At 47.5% G+C, this 13,747-nt stretch overlaps 1 protein-coding gene across 2 annotated transcripts in view; it reads left to right on the forward strand.

The window, feature by feature from the left end:
- USHBP1 (USH1 protein network component harmonin binding protein 1) overlaps positions 1-13,747 on the forward strand; it is a 226,944-nt gene that overhangs the window by 175,372 nt on the left and 37,825 nt on the right. For both annotated transcript variants that reach the window (XM_075338208.1, XM_075338214.1), the window contains one exon: positions 5,829-6,011. In XM_075338208.1, coding sequence (XP_075194323.1) covers positions 5,829-6,011 — 183 coding nt within the window. The remainder of the gene's footprint in view (positions 1-5,828; positions 6,012-13,747) is intronic.

Here is a 13,747-nt window from a genome sequence, read left to right on the forward strand (position 1 = left end):
AAGCCGGCCGCTCATTAAACAATCTCGTATTCCCTGCTTTCCCCGCCCACCGGCGCCTATGATTGGTTACAGTGAGACACGCCCCCACGCTGAGTGACAGGTGTCACACTGCACCCAATCACAGCAGCCGGTGGGCGTGTTTATACTGTACAGTGAAATAAATAATTAAATAATTAAAAAAAACGGCGTGCGGTCCCCCCCAATTTTAAAACCAGCTAGATAAAGCCATACGGCTGCAGGCTGGTATTCTCAGGATGGGGAGCCCCACGTTATGGGGAGCCCCCCAGCCTAACAATATCAGCCAACAGCCGCCCAGAATTGCCGCATACATTAGATGCGACAGTTCTGGGACTGTACCTGGCTCTTCCCGATTTGCCCTGGTGCGTTGGCAAATTGGGGTAATAAGGAGTTAATGGCAGCCCATAGCTGCCACTAAATCCTAGATTAATCATGTGAGGCGTCTATGAGACTCAGGACTCAGGAGTTTAGTGGTCACCGGTGAGCCCTTCACTGGTGACCGCTAATCAGGGCGCGACACAGACAGAGCCGCAGCATGACCATGAAGTCGGGTGAAGTTCACCCGAGTTCATTCTGACAGTGCGGCTCTGTCTGTGTCTGCTGTCATCTGCCATTCAGCTCTGCTACATGGCTGTCTGTGTCTGCTGTCAGCGGCCATGTAGCAGAGCTGAATGGCAGATGACATAGTAAAAACGCATCCCTACACATTACACACGCTTGGCAAGTCAATAAATAAAAAAAAAAAAAAAAAAGGGTGCCCAATGCATACGTCACAGAACACATGATCTAAAGGATCGCACACAAAATTGATCAATTTAACATAGACTACTAACGCTCGTGTGACAGCAAATGAACGACCTACGTGCAATCTCATTCAATCGCATATGCGACCTGGGCGTGTCACATCGCATACGAGATCGCACACCTAATTGTAAGGTGTAAAGCTGGCTTTAGGAGAATAGGATAAAATAAACCATACAATTAGCTGTGCAATTTTTCCTCAGTACAGGGGTATCCCATTTGCAATGAGAAAGTTCTGTTTGGATGCACGGCAGGGCTGGGAAGGGAAGGAAAGCAATTTGACTTTTGAAGCTCAAAATTCGCTGCAATAGATAGCAGATGCCCTTCGCAGAGCTCCTGATGCAACTTAACAGTGGAAACCCCCCACAAGGGATCACACTTTGGAAATTACGCCTCTCAAAGAATTTATCCAGAGCTGTTGTGAGCACCTTGAACCCACAGATGCTTCACAGAATGTTATAATGTTGAGCTGTGAAAATGAAAAAAAATACATTTTTCCCTGAAAAATGTTGCTTTAATCTCAGTTTTATGAAATTTACTAAGGGTAAGAAGAGAAAGTGGACCATACAATTTGTTGTGCAATTTCTCCTGAGTACATACCCAATATGTTGTGGAAAACGTTTGTTTGAGCCCACGGCAGGGCTCAGAAGGGAAGGAGAGCTATTTTGGCCGGAACAGATTGTGGACACCTTGTCCCATTTGAAAATCCCCCTGAAATGCAAAAACAAAAGAAAACCCCCACATTTGAACCTTTTCCTGAAAGTACACCTCACAAGGAATTCATCTAGGGGGTATAGTGAGCAATTTTTTCCCCTCATATGATTCACTGAATTGTATAACATTGGGCTATGAGAAAAAAATAGCTTTTTTTTCTACCTAAATGTTGTTTTGGCCCAAACGTTTTAATTTTCAAAAAGAGTAACAGGAGAAAATGGACCATACAATTTGTTACACAATTTTTCCTGAGTTTGCCAATATCCCACAGGTGCTCAAAAAACTATTTTTGAGGCACAGTGCAAAGCTCAGAAGGAAAGTAAAATTATATTGGAATGCATATATAGTTGAAATGGTTTGGGGGTGCCATGTCAAATTGGCAGAGCCTCTGACATGCCAGGAAAGCAGAGCCCCCAATAAGACCCCATTTTACACACTCCACCCCTCAATGAATTCATCTAGGGGTGCAGTGAGCATATTGACACCCTAGGTGTGTCACAAAATGTTATACTATTGGGCGGTGAAGGAAAAATAATTACAATTTTGTGTTAGCAATGTTGTTTTAGCCCCAAATTTCCAATTTTCACAAGGGGAATAAGTTAAAAAAAAAGGACCCATATTGTGTTACACCATTTTTCCTGAATGCTGCAGACCCCACATGTAAATGTACATTACTTTTTGACCACACAGCAGGACTCTGTAGGAAGGGAGGGCCATTTGACTTTTGGAGCACTGATTTTCATAGAATAGCATACAGACTCCATTTACAGAGCCCCTAAGTGCCAGAAAAGAAGAAACAACGTCAAGTGACAACATTTTGGAAACTACACCCCTCCGGGAATTCATCTACGGGTGTAGTGATGATTTTGTCTCTAGAAAACATTGCTGGAGTCAAACGCAGTGAATGCTGCAGAAGGAAATATTGAAACTCTTTTAGTGCCCAGTACCTTGTAGTAGTACATTGTGTAGTACATAGTAGTAGTACATAGTACATTGTAGTACATTGTGTCCTGCTCGTGCTTCTCATCACACCTGTAAGTGTGATGATGTCATCATGCTGCAACCTCAACAGACCTCTGCGGGCAATAGAGAGCTGTGGGGAATGGTAAGTGCTCCATGGATGAGCTGAAGGAGGGGGACATGTATACCAGAAGGGGCCCAGGAGGGGTATATATGTGTAGGCGTGGGGGCAATATATATATATATATATGTATATGTATATATATATATATATATATATATATATATATATATACATGTCTGGGAGGGGACATGTACCCGGAGGGGCCCAGGAGGGAGACATACAGTTAGGTCCAGAAATATTTGGACAGTGACACAATTTTCGTGAGTTGGGCTCTGCATGCCACCACATTGGATTTGAAATGAAACCTCTACAACAGAATTCAAGTGCAGATTGTAACGTTTAATTTGAAGGTTTGAACAAAAATATCTGATAGAAATTGTAGGACTTGTACACATTTCTTTACAAACACTCCACATTTTAGGAGGTCAAAAGTAATTGGACAAATAAACCAAACCCAAAAAAAAAAAATTTATTTTCAATATTTTGTTGCGAATCCTTTGGAGGCAATCACTGCCTTAAGTCTGGAACCCATGGACATCACCAAACGCTGGGTTTCCTCCTTCTTAATGCTTTGCCAGGCCTTTACAGCCGCAGCCTTCAGGTCTTGTTTGTTTGTGGGTCTTTCCGTCTTAAGTCTGGATTTGAGCAAGTGAAATGCATGCTCAATTGGGTTAAGATCTGGTGATTGACTTGGCCATTGCAGAATGTTCCACTTTTTTGCACTCATGAACTCCTGGGTAGCTTTGGCTGTATGCTTGGGGTCATTGTCCATCTGTACTATGAAGCGCCGTCCGATCAACTTTGCGGCATTTGGCTGAATCTGGGCTGAAAGTATATCCCGGTACACTTCAGAATTCATCCGGCTACTCTTGTCTGCTGTTATGTCATCAATAAACACAAGTGACCCAGTGCCATTGAAAGCCATGCATGCCCATGCCATCACGTTGCCTCCACCATGTTTTACAGAGGATGTGGTGTGCCTTGGATCATGTGCCGTTCCCTTTCTTCTCCAAACTTTTTTCTTCCCATCATTCTGGTACAGGTTGATCTTTGTCTCATCTGTCCATAGAATACTTTTCCAGAACTGAGCTGGCTTCATGAGGTGTTTTTCAGCAAATTTAACTCTAGTCTGTCTATTTTTGGAATTGATGAATGGTTTGCATCTAGATGTGAACCCTTTGTATTTACTTTCATGGAGTCTTCTCTTTACTGTTGACTTAGAGACAGATACACCTACTTCACTGAGAGTGTTCTGGACTTCAGTTGATGTTGTGAACGGGTTCTTCTTCACCAAAGAAAGTATGCGGCGATCATCCACCACTGTTGTCATCCGTGGACGCCCAGGCCTTCTTGAGTTCCCAAGCTCACCAGTCAATTCCTTTTTCCTCAGAATGTACCCGACTGTTGATTTTGCTACTCTAAGCATGTCTGCTATCTCTCTGATGGATTTTTTCTTTTTTTTCAGCCTCAGGATGTTCTGCTTCACCTCAATTGAGAGTTCCTTAGACCGCATGTTGTCTGGTCACAGCAACAGCTTCCAAATGCAAAACCACACACTTGTAATCAACTCCAGACCTTTTAACTACTTCATTGATTACAGGTTAACGAGGGAGACGCCTTCAGAGTTAATTGCAGCCCTTAGAGTCCCTTGTCCAATTACTTTTGGTCCCTTGAAAAAGAGGAGGCTATGCATTACAGAGCTATGATTCCTAAACCCTTTCTCCGATTTGGATGTGAAAACTCTCATATTGCAGCTGGGAGTGTGCACTTTCAGCCCATATTATATATATAATTGTATTTCTGAACATGTTTTTGTAAACAGCTAAAATAACAAAACTTGTGTCACTGTCCAAATATTTCTGGACCTAACTGTATAAGCCAAGAGGAGCCCAGGATGGGGACAAACATACCAGGAGGGATCCAGGGGTGGACATATATACCAGGAGGGGCCCAGGAAGGGGACATTTATACCAGAAGGAGGACATACATACCAGGAAGGGGACAAATAAACCAGGATGGGAACATATATATCAGGAGGGGCCCACGATAGGGACCTATATATACCACGATGGGGACATTTATTCCAGGAGTAGTGCATATATACCAGGAACCACGTATAACTGTATCAATTTTCATAGTCAAATACCAGATAATAGCATATACAAAGCAGCTTTATTTAAAACATGACAAACCAATGGGAGACAAAAACTATAGTATCAAAAACAAGACAAAAACTATTAAAAAAACTGAAGTAACTTTATTTACTAGAAAATCAAAAATAAAATCCATAAAATCACATTGTATAAATTAAAAAAATGTATTTGCATTTCACAGAGAAATAAGTATTTGATCCCTCTGGCAAACAAGTCTTAAAGGAACCTGTCAGGTTCAATATGCACCCAGAGCCATGAGCAGGTCTGGGTACATATTGCTAATCCCTACCTAACTATCCCTGTATACACTAGCATAGATAAAGGGATCTTTTGAAAAAGTATTTCTAAATATTTTATATTGTATGCTAATGAGCGAGAGGAATAGTCCACTGGGTGTTAGTTCCTCTGGTTAGACGGCTATTAACATGTTAGTATGGCCCTGTGGGCGTGCTAACATGCTAATGAATGTGCAGCATCAGAGGATAATTTCACTCACTTCTCCGCTGCCAACGTTTCCCGACATTGGATTTCGGCTCAGTGCGCATGACCCCGGAGTTCCGTTTTTAAAAAGGTGTTTAAAATCTGTTAATCCATTTTTAAAATGGTGTCACTTTGAGTATACCCATGTGACCAGAAGGAGCGGGGCCTCAGCCAACAAAGCTGATACCACAAAGCAACATTTTCCTATTGGCTGAGGCTCCGCCCCTTCTGGTCACAGGTCCTGGAAGTGAAAATTTACATTGATTGTTTAATAATTATGCTAATTCTAACAGGGGAGAATACCCCCCAGATATTATCTGATATTATCTGATCCTCAGCTGCCAATTTTATAAACTTTACTTTCTTAAATTTCATAATTTCATAACCTAAACATCCGAGGTGACCACTACAGGTATGTAGAGAATCATAAACTTTACTTTCTTGAATTTCATAACCTAAACATTCGAAGTGACCACTACAGGTATGTAGAGAATCAGCCTGATAATGCCAGTATAGCACTGGCTTTAGGTTATATACGAAAATCCTGGTGATTGGTCCCTTTAATTCTTATCCTTCAGAAAAAGTTATCTGAGCTGAAAGCCAATCTGCAACTACTTCAGACAGAGAAACGTGCCTTAGAGCTACAATGTTTAACTCAGCAAGAGCAAGAGAAAGCCTATATGCTTATACGAGATCACCTGCAAATTGAACACAATGAATGGACAAAGGAAGGATCTGGAAAACATAAGACAGACAAACAGGTAATGCACAATTTTCTCTAATTAATGGGGTTCCCTCAGATGTGATACTTGTGACATATTAAGCCAATTAGTGTTGGGATATTGCCTCTGGGAACATTACCGGTCTCAATAATGATGGGGTTCTGTTTTTTTCCTTTTTCATACCAAGATTTCTATAACTCATTTAGATTTCTGATGTAAAGCCATCTATGTAGTGAAAACATAGACTGTGTCTCCCCACCATTGTGAAGTTCAATGAGGCCACACAGCAGGCGCCTACATAGAAAACATAGGGCTCCATGGCAGGAATTCTAATTCCCCCTCCCCCCCAAATAAATAAATAATATTCAGCAAGGTCACAGAAGAATATATCTCGCAACTTTTCATCCCTTACAAAGTAATATTCCTTCTATTGAAGCCCTGGATTCCCCTTTCATTGTACCCATAAAATATGCTAGCAGCAAAGTGGCCCACAAATCCTGTATAATACCCCACACAAAATTCCTCCACAATACCCTCCAATAGCACAGTATGATGACCCTATTGTGACCCCAACACAGTATGATCCCCAACTGTGACCCACACATAGCTTTCTATGCAGTATACAAACAGTAATTTGGCCCTTACACCTCTTCATACTGTATAATGGCCCCTACTAACCCTCCAAACAGTATAAGGGCCTCCGCACATTATGATGGACCCCACACAAACCTTCACACTGTATAATTTTTTGCTTACAATATAATGGCCCTCAAATAGCCCTCCTTAAAGTGTAAAGGCTTCCTCATAGCCCTCCAAATATTATAATGGCCCCCACATAGCCCTCCAAATAGTATTATGGCCTCCATATAGCCCTCCTATAATGGCTTCTACATAGCCCTTCAAATATTATAATGGCCTCCACATAGTCTTTATATAGTATAATGGCTCCCACATTGCTCACCATATAGTATAATGCACCCCTCATAGTCCTCCATTTAGCATAAGGGGCCCCACATAGTTCTCCATATAGTATAATGCACCCTATAGTCCTCCATATAAAATAATGGGCCCCACATTGCCTTCTATATAGTATAATGCACCCCCCATAGACCTCCATATAGTATAATGTACTCTACATAGTCCTTCATATAGTATAATGCACTCTCCATAGTCCTCTATATAAAACAATGGGCCCTACATTGCCTTCTTTATAACATAATGCACACCCCATAACAGTATTTATTCACTTATATAGCGCTGTTAATTCCATAGCACTTTACATACATTGGACACACTGTCCCCATTTGGGCTCACAATCTAAATTCTCTATCAGAATGTCTTTGGAGTGTGGGAGAAAACCCATACAACATACAAAGAACATACAAACTCCTTGCAGATCTTGTCCTTGGTGGGATTTGAACCCAGGACCCCAGCTCTGCAAGACTGCAGTGCTAACCACTGCGCCACTGTGCGACTCCATAGTCCTCCATATAATATAATGGGCCCCAACTAGTACTCCATATAGTATAATGACCATCTTAGTTCTCCATAAAGTATAATGCACTTCCCATACTCCATATAGTTTAATTCATCCCACATTCCTCCAGCAGGTGTGCAGTAGTGTCAAGGAGAAATTCCATAGTTTCGGAAAATCTCCTTAACAGTGAATGTCAGCTGTAATCTCGAATTGAAGGTCGCTGAGAGCTGGTTGAGATCAACAGGCCACACAATATACTGTATCTGGTATGAATTCCTTCTCAGTGAAGGTGCTCATGTGACGTGTTATATTTTTATAAGCCTTGTATTGAACAGTAATGTGTTAATCTTAGTAAAATTCTAAAGTATGCCATTGACTATATTAAAGCATATGCACAAAGCTTATGATGTTTATCCATTTTTGGAATTTCCTCTCTCCATCCCTTCCATTGCTCATGGCGCCGTTGCCACGTAGGTCTGGAGGTCTGGGGTGCCTTATCTTCAATCCATCATAGCTCGAGGGGCCCTTGTCTCATGACATCAGCTGCTGACATTGGTGTACACATACTTGCTTTCCTGATATGCAGGAGTAATCAGAAAACAGGCTCTTTCTTCTTACTAAATATTTATAAAAAAAAGTTTGGTTATAGAAAAGAATATAGAAAAATATATGCATATATTCTCACAGTAAATAGCATATACACTGTGTGCAGAATTATTAGGCAAATGAGTGTTTTGATCAAATGATACTTTTTATACATGTTGTCCTACTCCAAGCTGTATAGGCTTGAGAGCCAACTACCAATTAAGTAAATCAGGTGATGTGCATCTCTGTAATGGGGAGGGATGCGATGTAATGACATCAACACCATATATAAGGTGTGCTTAATTATTAGGCAACTTCCTTTCCTTTGGCAAAATGGGTCAGAAGAGAGATTTGACGGGCTCTGAAAAGTCCAAAATTGTGAGATGTCTTGCAGAGGGATGCAGCAGTCTTGAAATTGCCAAACTTTTGAAGCGTGATCACCGAACAATCAAGTGTTTCATGGCAAATAGCCAACAGGGTCGCAAGAAGCGTGTTGGGCAAAAAAGGCGCAAAATAACTGCCCATGAATTAAGGAAAATCATGCGTGAAGCTGCCAAGATGCCATTTGCCACCAGTTTGGCCATATTTCAGAGCTGCAACGTAACTGGAGTATCAAAAAGCACAAAGTTTGCCATACTCAGGGACATGGCCATGGTAAGGAATGCTTAAAAACGACCACCTTTGAACAAGAAACATAAGATAAAATGTTAAGACTGAGCCAAGAAATATCTTAAGACTGATTTTTGAAAGTTTTTATGGACTGATGAAAGGAGAGTGACTCTTGATAGGCCAGATGGATGGGCCAGAGGCTGGAGCAGTAAAGGGCAGAGAGCTCCACTCTGACTCAGACGCCACAAAGGTGGAGGTGGGGTACTGGTATGGGTTGGTATCATCAAAGATGAACTTGTGGGACCTTTTCGGGTTGAGTATGGAGTGAAGCTCAACTCCCAGATCTACTGCCAGTTTCTGGAAGACAACTTCTTCAAGCAGTGGTACAGGAAGAAGTCGGTATTGTTCAAGAAAAACATGATTTTCATGCAGGACAATGCTCCATCACATGCATCCAACTATTCCACAGCGTGGCTGGCCAGTAAAGGAATAAAATATGAAAAAATAATGACATGGCCCCCTTGTTCACCTGATCTGAACCCCATAGAGAACCTGTGGTTCCTCATAAAATGTGAGATCTACAGGGAGGGAAAACAGTACACCTCTCGGAACAGCGTCTGGGAGGCTGTGGTGGCTGCTGCACGCAATGTTGATCGTAAACAGATCAAGCAACTAACAGAATCTATGGATGGTAGGCTGTTGAGTGTCATCAGAAAGAAAAGGCGGCTATATTTGTGTCGCCCTGGGCAAGCCAGGGGACACAGGTCATCACACCACCACACCCTACATCCCAGCTAGGAACACCAAAGCTAACCAAAAATCCTTGTTGCCTTCCTCCAGAGGCTGATGATTCACACCAGGGGGTGGGCCAGGCGGTTGGCTCCGCCCACCGAGGAGTTCACAGCTCTGGAGGCGGGAGAAACCAGGCAGTTGAGTTTAGGAGGAGGAAGTGGAAGGAGTAAACAAGTAGTGAAAGTAGAAAGAAGTAAAGTGGTGACAGAGAGGAAGCCTGAAGGGTCCAGCTGTGTGTAGGACCAGGTCAACAAGGTCAGCAACGGCGGTGACTGTCTGGAGGGGGACCATTTGGAAGTTCCTGGAAGGACCGCGGACGGGTAGTGGCCCGGCGGTCTGGAGCAGTGTTCCGAAGGACAGTCAGCACCAGGGCAGGGGCCTCTCGGACCCCGGCAAGGCTAGGAGTCACCATAATTTGCCAAATCCGTCAGTGAAGGGGACGTAGATCCCCCAACAACCAAGTCCCGATTGAAGGCAACAGCCCAGCCAGTGTAGGAGAGACATCGCCACCGCCAAGGCACCAGTTTCTCAGGGCCAGCGCCTGCGGGCAAAGAGTAGAGCTCCTCCGGTCCAGATTGAAGCCGGGGAGCGGGTTACCGGTGGGAATCCATCGCTACCAACACAGAAACAAAGGTGCAAGGAAAAGGGACATCACCGTCACCTACTGGGAGAGCAAGTGCAGCCGTCCGTGGGAACCGTCTTTCCAGCCGTGTGGTTTACCGTAAAACTGTGTCAACGTCTCAGGCTCAGTGAGTACCACAGTGCCGCAAGGCACAGCGCTGCCCCCGCGTCCCTGCGCCCACCAGGTCCTGCACCTCTCAATCCATCACCGGGCCCCGGGATCACCAACCCCTACCCACGGAGGGGCAACACAACACCTGGCTGCTCCGCATCACCATCCCCGGGATTCCCATATTGAGCAGCGGTGGTGAAATCACCACAACCGTGGGTGGCGTCACGGACAATAAACAATTCCCACACCCAACAACCCCCTTTCACTCACGGGAGAGGAGTGCCGCTCGAGAACCCCCGGGATCCGGCCCACCGCTCGAGCCACCACTGAGCAGCAGCCGCCGGACCCGAGCAGAAGGGGTGAGCGTAGTGTGCTGACACCCTCCTCCCCGCCCGCGACAACTTGGCGTCACGAACAGGATCTTACCGCTCTGCCGTCTGGTAGAGGTGCGCCTTGTTACCGCCGAAGGCATCCGGCAGAAAAATTTCAGAAGCCGCCATCTTTGGCGCGAAAAGTTCCCGCTCGAGCGTCTTCTCGAGTAGTAGAGGCGCGAAGGCCAAAACCCCGCCCCGAGAGAGGAGGGGCCGGAAAGAGCTAAGGGGGACGCGATGGCGGCTGGACGCATGTAGCTGCAGCTATAAAAGCAGGGACGCCAGGACTCTGCAGACATACCGTTCCTGGAAGAAGAAGCCATCATGTGGATGCTGTCCCGCGACACCGTAGCCCCCGCGCCTGGAACCGCGGCGTGGGTGGAAATCCGAACCGCGCAGCTCTACCAACAGCTGCAGGTCAGGATGCAGCTCCTCATGGAGGAGTGGGAGACCGACATGGCGGACGTTATAGCCACCGTGCGGAGACGCGAGGAGGAAGCGGAGAAAGGGAGGGTGAGTGACCCACGTCCCGATGCCCTGGAAGGGCCGGTCATCGCGGCTGCGGGGCCCGGTCCAAGCCCTCTCCCCCCGTTGCCTCCCTCGCCACCCGTCTTGGAGGCCGTGACCCCGCCACTAGGCCTGCTACCACCGCAACCGGTAGCAATACCCAGCGTCCCCGCCCAGGCGGACCGACCTGTAGCCGGAGCCCGCAGTAAACCGGAGGTGTTACCGTGGAAGATTCCGAAGGTTGAACCGGAGGTATCCCCTGAAAAATCCCCCGAGCCGGAGCCGATGACCCGCTCCGAGCCGAAGGCCCAGCAGCGGAAAGCCCCTATGCTCATCCCCCACACCTCGGCTGAGGTAGCGCCGGGTTGTTGCTGTAAGGCAGCGCCCAAGGCCAAGACACCGCGGGACATGCCGCCCAGATTCCTGACAGTGGGCAACGTCCAGGATGTCCCGCGGGGCACGACCCGTGCGCCGACGCTGGCAGCAGCGCCGTATTGGGATAGGGAGCCGGTACCGCTGGGCCTGGAGTTCGCTGAGAGGGAACGGAAGAAGGCCGAGCTTGTGGCCAGAGCGATGAGGGAGAAGGAGAATCTCCGCCAGGCCACGTTCTGTGTCCGGGGACCGCTGTACGAGGGGCAGGTGAGGCGGTTTGATGTCCGCCGGGGCTACGGGTTCATCTACGAGCCGGGCCTGGAGGCCGAAGTGTTTGTAGCCCGGCGGGATGTGAATGCCCACCTGCCTGAGGAGCATCCCGGCCGCAACCTAATGCCGGGAGACCTTGTTCGGTACACCCGACACTGCGGAGAGAGGGGGTGGTTTGCCCTGGATATGAAGCTGCGGGGCAGCCAAGAGAGCAGAGTGAGCCCTGCACCCCCTCCCTCGGATGAAGCTGAAGGCCTGGAGTAGGGCAGCGGAGCACCGTTGTCCAGTCCCCGTTGGGACCACCATGTTGTTTGGTAGTTGAAAAGTTTGAAAGAGTTCTGCTAATGATGAAAATGATACCGAGTACCTCACCTGATTGTCTGAGTGATTTGCAACCGGCCGGAGCCGGCACCGTTGTCCCCGTGGGGACCGTTAAAAGTTGTTTTGCATGGAGGACTATCCTTGGACAAGCCCGTGAACTTGAAGGGCAACCACAAACGTTAAGTGGCTTGTAAATAAGTTGCTTTCCGTTACCGTTTCCGCAATGCCGCCTCCGGAGAGGCAGGTTGGAGGGAGGGCCCTGAGCAGAGCAGGCTGGGGCCCAGCCACCAAAGGAACCGGTGGCTACCCTCTGGAGGGGAAGGACAGATCCCGCTCGGGTAACTTGTGCTGGACTGTGGGTCAAGGGGTGCTGCCTGGGCTTTAGGGGCAGCATCAGGGCCAGGTTGCTTGGGTGGGAGAGAGCGGAAACCGTAACCGTAAACCGTTATGCAACGTTTAAGAAATGTGCCTCCCGTTATGGGAAGAATTCATTAAAAATGTACATATGTTATTTTACCATGTTATCTTTTACAGAAAAATAAAACCGGTGTTGGACGGCAGCCCGCGGACGGTCTGCATTTTGCTAAGGGGGAATGTGTCGCCCTGGGCAAGCCAGGGGACACAGGTCATCACACCACCACACCCTACATCCCAGCTAGGAACACCAAAGCTAACCAAAAATCCTTGTTTCCTTCCTCCAGAGGCTGATGATTCACACCAGGGGGTGGGCCAGGCGGTTGGCTCCGCCCACCGAGGAGTTCACAGCTCTGGAGGCGGGAGAAACCAGGCAGTTGAGTTTAGGAGGAGGAAGTGGAAGGAGTAAACAAGTAGTGAAAGTAGAAAGAAGTAAAGTGGTGACAGAGAGGAAGCCTGAAGGGTCCAGCTGTGTGTAGGACCAGGTCAGCAAGGTCAGCAACGGCGGTGACTGTCTGGAGGGGGACCATTTGGAAGTTCCTGGAAGGACCGTGGACGGGTAGTGGTCCGGCGGTCTGAAGCAGTGTTCCGAAGGACAGTCAGCACCAGGGCAGGGGCCTCTCGGACCCCGGCAAGGCTAGGAGTCACCATAATTTGCCAAATCCGTCAGTGAAGGGGACGTAGATCCCCCAACAACCAAGTCCCGATTGAAGGCAACAGCCCAGCCAGTGTAGGAGAGACATCGCCACCGCCAAGGCACCAGTTTCTCAGGGCCAGCGCCTGCGGGCAAAGAGTAGAGCTCCTCCGGTCCAGATTGAAGCCGGGGAGCGGGTTACCGGTGGGAATCCATCGCTACCAACACAGAAACAAAGGTGCAAGGAAAAGGGACATCACCGTCACCTACTGGGAGAGCAAGTGCAGCCATCCGTGGGAACCGTCTTTCCAGCCGTGTGGTTTACCGTAAAACTGTGTCAACGTCTCAGGCTGAGTGAGTACCACAGTGCCGCAAGGCACAGCGCTGCCCCCGCGTCCCTGCGCCCACCAGGCCCTGCACCTCTCAATCCATCACCGGGCCCCGGGATCACCAACCCCTACCCACGGAGGGGCAACACAACACCTGGCTGCTCCGCATCACCATGTCCGGGATTCCCATATTGAGCAGCAGTGGTGAAATCACCACAACCGTGGGTGGCGTCACGGACAATAAACAATTCCCACACCCAACAACCCCCTTTCACTCACGGGCGAGGAGTGCCGCTCGAGAACCCCCGGGATCCGGCCCACCGCTCGAGCCACCACTGAGCAGCAGCCGCCGGACCCGAGC

This window comes from Anomaloglossus baeobatrachus, chromosome 1 (genome assembly GCF_048569485.1).
Source record: "Anomaloglossus baeobatrachus isolate aAnoBae1 chromosome 1, aAnoBae1.hap1, whole genome shotgun sequence".
NCBI classification, from domain to species: Eukaryota; Metazoa; Chordata; class Amphibia; order Anura; family Aromobatidae; genus Anomaloglossus; species Anomaloglossus baeobatrachus.